Source organism: Salminus brasiliensis, chromosome 1 (genome assembly GCF_030463535.1).
Source record: "Salminus brasiliensis chromosome 1, fSalBra1.hap2, whole genome shotgun sequence".
Classification (NCBI taxonomy): domain Eukaryota; kingdom Metazoa; phylum Chordata; class Actinopteri; order Characiformes; family Bryconidae; genus Salminus; species Salminus brasiliensis.
The window spans coordinates 20147901-20162132 of NC_132878.1; the positions used below are offsets into that span (position 1 = coordinate 20147901).

Sequence of the window (14232 nt, forward strand, 5' to 3'; positions counted from 1 at the left end):
GTGTATGTTTTAATCTTTTATGCATGACATGGTAACACATGAAACAATGAGGTAGTTCATTGTGACAGAGTGTGTGCATGTGTGTGTGTGTGTGTGTGTGGGAGGGTTACTGTAGGACACAGAGCGCCTGCCTTATAAGGAGTGACTGGATACGCGTGACTAATCTATGGACTAATCTATGGACCCTTAGACTGAACAACAGAGTAAAAAGAGAAAGAAAGAGAGAGAAAGAGAGAGAGAGAGACAGAGACAGAGAGAGTCAGAAGACATGGGGGGTCCCGAAGCACACCAGCATTCCAGGAAGACAACGAAGGACAGAAACACAGAGAGATCAATATAAGTGTTAAATATTAGTGTTAAACTGCGCTGTTCAGAAGCAGTTCCATACCTCCAGCTGTGGACTTTACAAACAAGGAGTGAGGAAGGAACAGGAAAGCAGAAGGAGAGACAGAGGAGAGAGGTATCTGTCCACTTCTGGAGGAATCAAAGGCCTGGGCAGAGGGGGCAGAATGCCAGGAGTGGCCTGAGCACGAGGAGAAACTCTAATAACCAACACGAGAAAGACAGAGAGTGGAAGCGTGAGAGAGAGAGAGAGAGAGAGAGAAAGTGAGTGAACAGACGGAGTGAAGGAAGGCAGAAGGCCATGATGGGAGTAAAAGGCAGAGCGGCCTTGGCTATCTTCTTCATCGTCTTCTTTTTCTGCTCTCTGTGGCTCTGTAAGTACAGCTCGTAACATTCCCACAGTGTTATCATAATCAGTCTCTCTTTCTTTCTTCCCTCACTCCCTTTCCCTCTATATGTCTCTCTCTCTCTTTTTCCTCAGTGTTTTTGTTGTCTCTCTTCTCCTTTACTCATTTGTTCACTCTCTCTCTCTCTTTCTCTCTCTCATTTCAGTTCAGTTCAGTGCCTTTAGGCTACTTGACTTAATTGATATGTTTTAATACATTAGAATGTATGATCTGCTGTGTCGCTTCATGTTTCAATATTGTGGATTTCTAGCATTTTAATGTCAGCTGTGTTTGCAGGAATGAGAAAGTGAGAGAATTGCTACTCAAACATTAATTCAATTCTATTTTTCTATCTAGTGTAATAGTGTCTAAATAAATAAATCACTTTGTGAATTACAGAAAATACAGAACATCTATGTGTAATAAATGATTATTTTTTGACTTTATGAGGAGAATACGGATTGATTGTAAAGATTTCCTTAAAAGAGTAAGACTCTTACTCTTCTGATCTGCTTAAAGATTATAAATATTCTGGCCAGAAACTAACATGGTGCTCCAGAATGGAAAACTATATTGGCATAACTCAGCAAAGTATAAATGAGAGTTTGGTGAAATAATGTAAATTTCAAACTTTTGTCCTCTTCCAAGTGTGACAAACTTTTTTGGAACAAAAGCACCTATCATGGCAAAAGCAAAACCTACACAAGAAAAGCTGAGCTGTAAACTCCCTAAAACTGCTGCCTTACAGCTTTGGCTCATTTAATGAGCTAACACTCAAGAACTTGCACACATAAAGCCTGCTAGCTAAAACCTTTTAAGGCTAAATGCAGCCTCTACTTTGAGAGAATGTGAAAGCGAGGCTACCAAGGCTAAACGCTAATGCTACTGCAAGCACCACCTTGGGTATCTGCACAAGCCACGCACAACGATAAAATTCCTGTTTAGATTCAAGTAAATTAAATAGCCTGTGGTACTGGTGTTGAGTTTTTGTAGCTCTAGTTTATAGAGCTACAAAACAGCTAGCTTTCTTTAATATTTCAAGGGAAATGCTCCATTTAACTTTCTAATCTAATAACTTTCTGTCATCAGTATCATACTGCACAGTTTATTTTGCTATATAAAAGTAGCCAGTTGTGTTTTGTGAATTGTCTTGAGCACATTGACCCTTGTGACTGTGTTAGTGCAGATCAGTCAGCATAGCCATGTGATCAGCTTAGCATACTGAAACGCATGAATTCCTGGTCTGTGTGTTGTGTTTGTTAGCTTTGGCAGTGTGTGTCGGTTTATCCTCAGTGTTTACATAAAAATATTTCGTACCAAAGTCCTGAAACCAGCATTTTCTGTAACCTGCATGTTGTTCATTCTTGGCTATGCTACAGTATAAACAGAAGAGAGGAGCACAGTGAATAGGTACAATTGGGACACTACCTTAGTGACCTCAAGCCCCCTTTTTTTTACCAAGCATTTATTTTTACGTTCACATTTATCTTTGTATTTATATATATTATTTATTTATTTGTATTTATATTAATACTGGATCAGAGCTGAGTGAAATATCATTGCATGGTGCCCAAAATCCTTGGCAGGACCCCACCCCCCTGATCAAATAACATGTAAATAACAAATAAGTACATACACACTTTTGTATATTTTATTGCACCATTACTGTTGATATTATTTTAACTGTGAAAAAGGATGTTTCTTTTTTTGTTTTTTTTCCTAATTATTACTTTGTTTCTTGTGGAGATTGTATTTCTTTATTTTTACTTTGTTTTTTTACTATATTACTATATTTCACTATTACTACATTTCACTTTATTTGCAGTTTGGACCATGCCTTCAGGGCTTTCAGCTGGATTTCAGGGGGCTTCTGCTTGGTGGTAGAAAACTAGTACCCTCTCTGATATGTGGTGACAGGAATGAGAGAAATAACAGTTATTGGGAGGAGGTGGGATGGTGAAGGGTTGCAAAGACTTATCATAGACACATGAACAAGGTAGAGATGGTATTTAGAGGATGTTAGATTAGGAGGAGAAATGTTAGAAATGTTTATTTAAACAGGGGCGTCCAAACTTTTGCATATTTTTGCATATATCCAAGATAATCACACAATTTCACATTTACATAATGGATGCAGAATCAGTGTATCCATATTTCAGTGATTCATTCGGTTGTTACAGGATTTCCATTTTCAAAAGTATTGGGATCCACTTTTTGCTAATTAAATGTAGGTGTTTCAATTAATCCCATTACCACAGGTGTATAAAATTAACCCCCTATCCCTGCAGTCTGCCTTTACACACATTAGTAAAAGAATGGGTCTGTAAAATTTTGGGTTTGTGAAATGAAAAGTGGAAGTATTTAGGGACCACAGCAACTTAGCCATGCAGTGGCAGTCCACATATAGTTACAGAGTGGTGTCGCTAAATGCTGAGGATGAGTGCATAAGTATGCAATGCTCTGCTTACTCAATAACTGCCGAGTTCCAAACCTCCGCTGGCATTAACATCAGCACAAAAACTGGGAGCTTTATGCCATAGATTTCCATGGCTGAGCAGCTCCATGCAAGCATTACATTACCAAGCACAATGCCAAGTGTTGGATGGAGTTGTGTCAAACACACTGAACTCTGGAGCAGTGGAAATGTGTTAGTGTGTGGTGTGCCCAAATGCATTGTGCCAACTGTAAAGTTTGGTGGAGGAGGCATAATGCTATGAGGTTGTTTGCTTCCAACTTTGTGGAAACAGCTTGGGGAAGGCCCTTTTCTGTTCCAGCATGATCGTGCCCCAGTGTACAAATCAAGGTCCATTAAGGCATGGTTGGGTGAGTTTGGTGTGGAAGAATGTGGCTGGCCCTCACAGGGCCCTGATCTCAACCCCATCGAACACCTTTGGGATGAATTAGAACAGAGGTTATGAGCCAGGTCCAACATCAGTGCCTGACCTTACAAAAGCTCTTCAGGACGAATGGGTAAAGCCTTTCCAGGAGAGTGGAAACTGCTATAGCTGCAAAGCTCCAACTTCATGTTAATACGTATAAATTTTTCGAATGTGATGTCTTAAAAGCTCCGGTAATGTGTAATGGTTAGATGTCCCAATACTTGTGTCCATATAGTAAAGCTTAAAAAAGAAGCTAATAACCTAGCAATTAGCATTGTGCAAACTGGGTGCCTAAATGATCACATGCTTACCTCAAACTGCACTGAGTGGTCAAGTCATTTCATGCTTGTGTGGTTTCTGACACTGTATAGAGACACTGTCTTTAAAATGAGTAAACATACAGCCTTTAAAATGGCCACAGTGGCTGTTTTTAGTGCACATGAATCCACTGAGATTCCCCAGCGACCTTGTTCCTCTGACCTGCCAAGCCTGAGATATAATTCTGTTCCTCCGGGCCTAAACATCTAGCAATGTTGTTATCAGCCTACTGTAATGTGTCATCTGTCTCTGTCACGCTTATTTGGCACTTTTTGTGAACCGTGTATTTCTACCGGGCTTCTTTCAGAGATAAAGTGAGAAGGCGTTGGATTAGACCGTTTGACGAGAGGAAGATTTGCATACATAAGAGAACACAGTCTTTGTTCTTGGCGATGAGATCGGCCCCATGCTGTGTGCACTGTGTGTGCGCGGGGGAGATTTATTGCTCGCAAAGTTTAGCTATGCATCTGTTTACCCGTTGAATAATGTGTCTCAAGCACTTCTGACTGTGTAATCATGTTCGTCTCCTCCTTCTCTTATCATAGATGGAGGTTTGGACCGCTGGGACTATTGCTTGAAGGTGTATATTCAGGAAAAAGAGGTAAGTCTGAAACTGTAACTGCAAGAGGAGTGAAATTCTCTATCACACTTGGTTAATAGGCTTGAAAGAGTATTTTGTGGACTGTTTGTAATGTGTGTAAAGGGTTCCACCATTCCACCAGCTAATATAACCAGACTATCTGTCAGAAAAAAAAGCTTTGTGATATTTTAAGAGTACGAGAAGCCCTGACATCTGAATCAACTAGGATGACTTAAAACGGCTCATTGCTCATTTACTAATGCTAACTAGGCCTCAGTTTGTTTTTCTAGCTGATAATTAATGCAAGCTGGCTTACAATGTTAACTCTTACCACCACCATGCTATAGGTCATTTAGCTGATGATCATGCTATCCTAGCTATTGTTATGGTTGTGTCCATATCTGGTTTGCGTCCCCTGACCAGTTTGTGGCAAGCATGCGTAGTGCAGATAGGCTTTTTGAGTTAACTTTGACTGGTGACTGGTGACTGGGGAGTTTGACTGGTTGTCTGTTTGGGCCAATATGTCACTGTGTGTGATTTTCAGTAAGCAGCTTTAATTTTGAATAGAAATGCCACAGAGTAAAGAATGTGGATTTATTTTGGTGGGCTGGATTAGAACCTTTATTAGAGAAACTGGCCATAAATTTGACACCCCTGATTGAGGGGAAACCAAAGACCGTATTATGTCCTCTACTGAAAAATTAACTTATATCATACATTATATATTATATATAGCTGTATATAGGGCAGCAGGTGTTTGGCTAGCTAGCTAACGTAAGCTGATCTACACTGAAACACCCTCCTGTCTAACAGTCAAATGCTCAATTAACATTAGCTCTATCATTTTGTGATCGTCTGCGGGCAGCACAGATTGCTTCTGGCTAGCCGAGCCATGTGCATGCTCTAGACAAATCGGACAGGAGGCATGATTTGGGTAGTGACAGGTTGATCCACAGATTGGTACAATTTCTATTTCAACAGTAATACAGAATACCAGATGTCTCTGTGCTTGTAGGCCCATCCCACCAAAGAAAGTGTACTCTGGCTAAAATAACTGAATTTGGGAAATTGTAGAGTGACATACATCATCAGTGACATCTCCAATATCTTCATTCATTTTCCATGTGTTACTCCCTGAAATACATACAGTCTATCTGAAGCAGAGAAGTGCATTTAGCAGTTTTCTAGGCACATGATCCACATAGTAAAACTGCATGTTTAGGTATATGTGCCAGTTTCATACACCACATGTGGGAAGAATGCATCCAGTTCATGTACATGTACGTATGTACATCTGGCCAAGACTCTCTGTATTCCTAACACTGTTACAGCAGTGGGAAGTTTCTCCGTTTGTCTATTCTTTCTCACTCGCTCTCTGTCTCTGTCTCTTGTCCGCAGTCCCTCACTTTGCACAGAAATGGCACATCAGAAGAAGATGACATGACTCCAATGGAGATGTGTCCGGGGCAGAAATTCCAGGTTGCGGTTCTGCTGATGCACCTTCAGGCTGCACCTGTGTCAACCAATGATGTGCTGCTGAAGCCTTACCTGGCCAGCTGGGATGAGCTTATCAAGTGAGTGAAAATGTACACACACACAGAATGGCTTGGAGTAAAATCTGTTTCCATAGACCTCAATTGAAAGTTTTGGTCTTCTACTGTAAAGTTTTTTTAAGGGGTCAACAGTGACTCCTTAAAAAATCAACAGTGAAGATATTTATTTCTGTTTTTACTGCATTGTGTTTTCAGTACTATACTATACTTTCTCAAAAACTGACATTCAAAGTTCTGACTTTAGACCAGTGCCCGAGACTACAAAGTATACAGTATTCTGTGTTATTCAACACACATTGATTTTGTGGACACTGTGAAATACAATCACTGCATTTTACAATTTCACCAAAGATTTTTTTTAAACATGCAGAAGAGAACAGTTTTCACAATCTCCCACTATACTGTCACACTCTGATCATGTGACTTTATTAATGTTCGTACAGCTGTTACAGTGCACAGATTATAGTAAATGTTGCAGTGCTCAGTGTTGTCTTTTCATACTCAATGTGATCTTTAGACAGACAAGGGGGCAAACTAAATTACTAAGGGGCACAACTATCTTTGTCCAGTCAATGGAAGGAAATCTAGATGATATCAGGGTCACAGGCTAACCTGTTTAATCTGTTTAGTGTGAACTCATTCCACTTGCCTCCTATTGAGTCTAGTGTATATGCACAAACACACTCCCAGAGGAAAGACATCTAATTAAGATCATGCAGTTCACCTAGACACATCCATCCATCCATCCATCCATCCATCCATCTATCTATCTGGATATCCAGGATATGTTTACATGTTTTTTAACATTGTAAACCATGATAAAACTTTAAGGTTAGGTAATACTCCCCTTTCTTTTTCCTAAGGTTTATAGATACACTAGGCCCGATGGTGGGTTTAATCTCTCAAGAAATTGAGTCCAAGACCTCCATCATCCGTGAACTTGCCAAAAAAGAAGAAGCAGAGAGCAAAACACAAGAGAGTGAAGGGTTTGCAGAAGATAATCAAGCTTCAGAATCCTCACTGCCTCTTCCTGAACTCTCTCCCGTCTCAGATGCAACTGTGGGCAGAGCTTATACGTCTGTCCGCTCCATGATCAAAGCAGAGCTGGACCAGGGTCTGGTGGACTTCACCCAGCAGACAACGTCGGGCTGTCGGACCCTTCTGAGATTGCACCGTGCCTTGCTCTGGCTGCAGCTCTTTCTGCACAGCCTGGCTAATGAGGATTTGGAAGCAGGGCGAGCCCGTAGCCCTGCCGAGCTCTGCCGGGAGGCCTACCGGCTCACCCTGGCTCAGCACCACTTGTGGTGGGTGAGGAAAGCAGCCGAGCTGGCCTTCGTGGCCATGCCTGACAGGGCCTTCTTCTACAGGCTGGTGTGTGTAGAGACACAGGCGGAGGCTACAGCCATTCTCAGCAGGGTGGTAAGGGCCATACAGAAGGTGTATGACAGGACTCAAGTGGCACTAGAGGAGCATGGCATGCTGGAGTTACCGTAAAGACATACAGTGTGCAGGTGTGCAGATGATGTCTTCCCTCAGACTGTATATTTTTAGCTTACTTAACTTCAGATTAAGTGAGAGTGTCACAAAGCACTTAACACTTTCCCTGACGGACAGTTTCTCTGGACGTTTTCCGACACACGTTTAAGTGGGTCCATAAAGAAGCAGCATGTTAATGGTTCTAAAGAGGAAAATCTGCCGTGCTGGGTTTACCATGCTTTAGTGATTCTGGAAGGAAGCATACTACTGAGACCAATAGGACACATGGCATGCTTGTCATAGCAGATGGACATGTGTTATGAGAGTGAGAACCTGAGGAAATACATAATTGATAATACAATAATAATAATAATAATAATAATACATACATACATAATAATAATACATAATAATAATACATAATAATAATAATACATATTTTTTACTTTGATTATTGAGTTAAGTAAAAATGGGCTGAACTGAACAATATCAACTTCCATTAGGAAATAGCAGGCCGTTTTCAGGTAGTCGTTTCCTGGCAGTTAACAAGAACAGTGGAGGTCGAGTTGAGGCCTGAAAGACCAAAGCTGTGTCTGAATCCATGCCCCCCTCACTATCTAGAGCACTACTTTTTGTAGTGGTGTCCAAAAACATTTAACGTTTAAAAATTCCCACGCAGGAAGGAAAATCGACATAATCTGCTGTCGTACAGCAGTGAGCTCGCATACAAAACAAGGTGTCCGAAATCATACCTACACTACCTACAATAGACCTCTATAGTGATCTGGATTTTCACATGTAGGGGATAGTCAATAGAGCACCATTTCAGACACAGCTAATTAATTAAGAGAAAACTGCTCACGGGATTGCTAGAAAGGCAAATGCAAAACCCTGTTTGACTGCAAAAAACCTTTCAGCAGGATTCAGCAGACTCTGGAGTGGTGGTGCACTGTATCAGTGGCTATAAAGCAAATAAAGGTTCAAAAGAAGCTTAATACTCTCAGTGTTTGTTTACATCGGTGAGCACATAAAGTACATTCACTTCTACAACCATGGTCATGTGCCCAATTAGTATTATCATTAGTATTATCTATTTTTGTTATTACTGACTGATTTTTACATACTAATTTACACATACTTCAACCAGATGTGAATTCGATAAGATAAGGATAAAACTGATTTCAAAACTGTTAGTGAATTTTGAATATGTTCATTTTAATAGTACGTATAATAAATACTAATCAGATTATTTTGTACAGATCAATCTGTATGCATCTTTGCTGAATAAAAGCCAATAATACAGATACATGTTGGATATTTAGGTGTTCAAAGTGAAAACAGTCCAATGAAGAATTTAGCTGATTTTTTCTGTTTCATCATTTTCATTTGGGCTTTAATAAAAACATTTGGGAATGTTTTTTTTTTCATACACTTAAAAAGTAACCAGAAGTAACCCCCCTGTGCCCTTAAGCTGTGTACACCTGTCTTTAATAGTCTTGGATAGAAGGTGTTGGCAGATTGCAAATCAGGACAGCTGCTCTGGTTTTATTTTATCAGGTCGCTATCGGGTCATGTCAAACTTTATGACACTTAGTTGCTGATTCTGTTATTTACTCTGGACTCTGGTCTGAGTGTATCAAGCCCTTATGAGACACACACACACACATGCACAGTTACTATAACTCCCTTAATATTACTTATAATGCTAATCGTAATGTGTCACAATATATATAACCTCCATTACAGTCAACTCTAAGATGCTAAGTGTATGCTAAGTGTGTGCAAATGAGAGCATGCATATTACCTTACAAACTCTTAAAATGCATTTATTCAGGTGTGTTTGTTTTATTGTTTAATGTATTTTTTACACCTTTACCTTTGGCCTAAAATGGGTTTTCACATTGGATTAGTTTAAATAGGGGATGTCTGCAATACATTTTTACATGTCACCCCAGTGATAAAAATCTCACATCTGGACAGCAATAAAAATTACCACAGAACAAGTGAATTTCTAGTGAGTTTTTTATACAAGCTCGAGTGTTTGTATCACATATAATCATATTATCATATGATGATTATTTTCTAAACTAAAAGTGATTAGAAAACAGCCAATATCAGACATGAATCACACAGCCCTAGAGTGATTAATATGACATTAGGTATCAGGTTTCCTGACGTTGTTTTAAAAGTTACAACGTTTCTTGCATGTCATACATGGACGCACCCCAGAGAAAAACAGGCATACTGTTAAGATCAATCTTATTACGCGACATATTTGTATAGGTTTTATTTGAATTGTTATGTAGTTGGGTAGCATAGCATCACTTTAGTCACACTTTGAATGAGATTATTAGCAGCAAGTGATCGGCCCATTAAGAGAACTAGCCAGCCGCTAGACCTTTATTCTCATATGTTCTGAGTCTGAGCAGTTCTGAGCAGCCAAGGTAGGCAAAAGCAGGGGGCAGTGGTGGTTCAGCGGCTTAGTGGTTAGCACTGGGCTATTGATGACAGGTTGTGGGTTTGATACCCAGGCTCATCAAGCTACTGTTGGGCCCTTGAGCAAAGCCCTTAAACCTCTTTGCAGCAATGGCTCACTGTGTGTGTGTGTGTGTGTTCATTGAACAGGTAGGTTAAAGGCGGAGGGGACATTTTGTCCAACACAAATGATGGATTTGGTTGTCTTGTCAGGTATAACTGAAATTATAATGGTATGTGACCTCAGTTGCTTTATGTAGGAATAAGCTGTTTTTCAAACCTTTGGACTGATGTGTGGGTAGTAATTTTTACTACAGACCAGTTGACCAGAACATGCTAGATAGCTAACAGATAGGCTATAATGAAATCCAGCTTAATAGGACAAGTGTTGTAGAGTATTGGTGAAGTTTTGCATGCACATATGTCTTATTTGGTAGTTAACTAAGTCTCAATGAATGGTAACTTCACCAGGTCAGAATCATGTCTGTAAACCACTTTTTAAATGTCTGGAGGTCCGGATGTTTTTAATTAGGGTGATGGGCTGTCCTGCTCAGAGGAAGAAAAGGCCAGATGTCCAGTAGCAGTCAAAAAAGTGTGCAGAAATGGTTTGTAAGCTGTATGAGATTAAAATATTGCATTAAAAGGATACATTTTCAATTGCAGTCTACATGTTGGATACTATGTGTTACTTTCAGCTACTTTCAGTCATGCCTAGCACATGTTTGGTGTGTGTGTGTGTGTGGGTCTGAATTGCTTTACACTTCAATGCTCTTTATGCAGTCATGTGCACCTCCGCTACCTGCAGGCAGAGGGCAGCGCTGCACACGTGAAGACCCATGCAGTGGAGAGGAGTCACTGCAGCAGCTCAACTATCCTGCAACTTACCCAAAGGAACACAGTGACTTGCCAAAAGCAGAAAACTGCATCCTATTAAAGGCGCGGCCAAGCCAAAGTCATGTATCTTGAGAAATCAGATTACGTCAGTCACCTGCAAAGTTTCCAAGAACAGCCGCTACGAATAGCCCAAGAACAGAGGAGAACCTTCACCCTAAACCGAAGGCCTGTCAGACAGAATGCTGCAAATTAGCAGAATCAGAGGTCAATGGGTTCGACCAAGAAAAGAACTGCCAGAACAACGGGGTGGCAGTGGTGAACCCAGTAATGTTAATACTGTATGTGCCATTCACTTATGAAAAATAATGACAGTAGGCAACAATTGCCTTTTCTGATCTGAAATCCTGAGATAAATAATTTTTTTAAACAATTTGACAAGCTAGCATTCTGTCGCTGTCATGCAAAATCCTCTTGCCTCCATTATGACACATTTACGGGAAATGGAAAAAAACTTTCTTGATTTTCAATATAACATATTTTATTCCAGGTCACCTGGATTCATCATCATATTTTGATACAATATAGAGAACCGATTCAGATTTTGTAAAATAAATAAATAAATGAGTGATGGTCTGCTAATGTTACCACTTGTTTGTCGAGTAAACTAACAAAGCCATAACTTCTTTAGAAAACATACGTTTTTCATTTCATAAAACAAATGAACCTAAATACAATTGATACAATCTGTAAATCCATAATTTCTCAATAAATTCAATAAAATGTCCAGTTAAGTGACAGCTAAGTAGCACTTAATGCTATTAATGTGAGGTAAAGAAATGCAAGCTAGTTTGATTAGTAAAGATTCCATTAGTGAATTAATGTTCTTATTTGACAAAGTTTTAACCAGTGTTTACACACGTGTTTGTTATTTTTGACTTTTTCGCCTGAACTTAGCTTAGGTGTTGCTTAAGGCTGAAAAGTATGCTTGCCACATTGAACTCATTGTAACTTTCATTGTCACTTTCCACAGTTTAGAGTTTAAAGCTCTCTGTACAATGCTGTCACCAGTCTCCCCAGTAAACTTTAAGATAACCATTTATACAGTGCAGCAAGACAGCTGAGTCTGATTCAGATTGATTATCAGTGATGATGGTGGACTGCCTTGCTCTGCAAAGTTGAGGTTTCCAGAGGAGTTGGCCTCATTTTACTTAAGAGTGGCACTGGTTATAGTCAGTCTATTAGGTCCCAGTATCGCCACATTATATCCATGATGAGTGAATGTCCATTTCTGGCCACAGCTGGATGGATGTAAATGCATTTTCTTTCTGTAGAGCAGCCTGAGAGCGAACTGCAAATAAGCCATTTTGCAAATGAGCCGAGTCAGACTTCTTGAATGCATTAAATTAAGTAAAATATTGCCCAACATAAAGTTGTTAAGTAGTACTTTCATTAGTCTGTGGAAGACAGGTTCTGGGTCTAACTAGTGTATGTGAGTGATAGAAAGTGTGTGTGTGGGTTGGTGTCATCTTGTGCGTGAGTGTCACCTGCTCTTGATAGGACTATTTTAGACTCCCAAATACCCTTAATACTGCCTAATCTCTGTCTCTCAGTTAATGTCATTCATGGAGGGAGAAAGAAAGGAGAGGAAGAGTGTGAGGGAGAGAGAGAGAGGCTGTGTGACGTGAAGGTTAGGGATAAAGGGTTGCTTTCACAAGCCGATTATATGCATTCATCATTCATTTAAAGGAACGCATGACTGGCACAGGACTTATAGTGGAATCAAATTATAGAGAGCGATATGTGCATGTGTTAAGAGACGTCGTGCAGGATGTCCTGCACACCTGCTCTAAGTCCAGTTTATAGGACTACACACCCTTGTTTTGCAGTGCCACATCCATAATCAACAATACAAACAGATATTAACAGCTCGTCATATCTTTCATTTCTTCTGTTCCAATAAGTTGGAACAAGACAGCATGAATGTGTGCGAGTGTGTGATTGTGTGTGTGTGTGTGTGTGTTTGTGTGAAGGAGGGTGTTGAACAGAAGTAAAGGCAGATAGAGTAAGAGAGAAAGATTACAGTGACCCTGTTGAACTCCATCTGTCCCTCTACCTGTTTCCTCACACACACACACACACACACACACTCACAAAATTCCCATTTTATCACTGGGCTGAGTGCAGATGTGCCGCATCAGTACTGGGAACAGCTGAGCACTGCACTGTTACATCATCTGCTTGAGGACACATCTTTCAGCCAGACCCTGTAGTTTTTGATGTTGACGTATTCTGACAATCAGTATGTGGAAAAAGCACAAATGTCAGACTGCAAATATATAGAATGATTATATCATCACTAGCATCAGTACCTTATACAGTAGGGAAAAAAGTATTTAGTCAGTCACCAATTGTCTCCCACTTAAAAAGATGAGAGAGGCCTGTAATTGATATCATAGGTAGACCTCAACTATGAGAGACAAAATGAGAAAAAAATTAAGAAAATCACATTGTCAGATTTTTAAAGAATTTATTTGCAAATAATGGTGGAAAATAAGTATTTCGTCAATAACAAAAGTTCATCACAATACTTTGTTATATATCCTTTGTTGGCAATGACAGAGGTCAAACGTTTTCTGTAAGTCTTCACAAGGTTGGCACACACTGTTGCTGGTATGTTGGCCCATTCCTCCATGCAGATCTCCTCTAGAGCAGTGATGTTTTGGGGCTGTCGGTGGGCAACACGGACTTTTAACTCCCTCCAAAGGTTTTCTATGGGGTTGAGATCTGGAGACTGGCTAGGCCACTCCAGGACCTTGAAATGCTTCTTACGAAGCCACTCCTTTGTTGCCCTGGCAGTGTGCTTGGGATCACTGTCATGCTGAAAGACCCAGCCACGTTTCACCTTCAATGCCCTTGCTGATGGAAGGAGGTTTGCACTCAAAATCTCACAAAACATGGCCCCATTTATTCTTTCATGTACACGGACCAGTCGTCCTAGTCCCTTTGCAGAGAAACAGCCCCAAAGCATGATGTTGCCATCCAAATGCTCTCTAGCAAACTTCAGACATGCCCGGATATGTACTGGCTTAAGCAGGGGAACACGTCTGGCACGGCAAGATCTGAGTCCCTGGCGGCGTAGTGTGTTACTGACGGTAGCCAAACAGGTGCCATTAATACAGGTAATAAGTGGAGGACAGATAAGCCTCTTAAAGAAGTTGTTGCAGGTCTGTGACAGCCAGAAATCTTGCTTGTTTGTAAGTGACCAAATACTTATTTTCCACCATTATTTGCAAATAAATTCTTTAAAAATCAGACAATGTGATTTTCAGAATTTTTTTTCTCACTTTGTCTCTCATAGTTGAGGTCTATCTATGATGTCAATTACAGGC

General features: G+C 40.2%; 1 protein-coding gene across 1 annotated transcript; it reads left to right on the forward strand.

Annotated features, from left to right (window-relative positions):
• The first annotated feature begins 435 nt into the window (after window positions 1–435).
• gltpd2b (glycolipid transfer protein domain containing 2b) lies at window positions 436–9445 on the forward strand. The gene is made up of 4 exons (XM_072693529.1): window positions 436–716; window positions 4471–4526; window positions 5904–6079; window positions 6922–9445. Exons 1-4 carry the CDS (start codon window positions 644–646, stop codon window positions 7550–7552), a joined length of 936 nt encoding a protein of 311 aa, XP_072549630.1. The 5' UTR covers window positions 436–643; the 3' UTR covers window positions 7553–9445.
• The last annotated feature ends 4787 nt before the right edge of the window (window positions 9446–14232 follow it).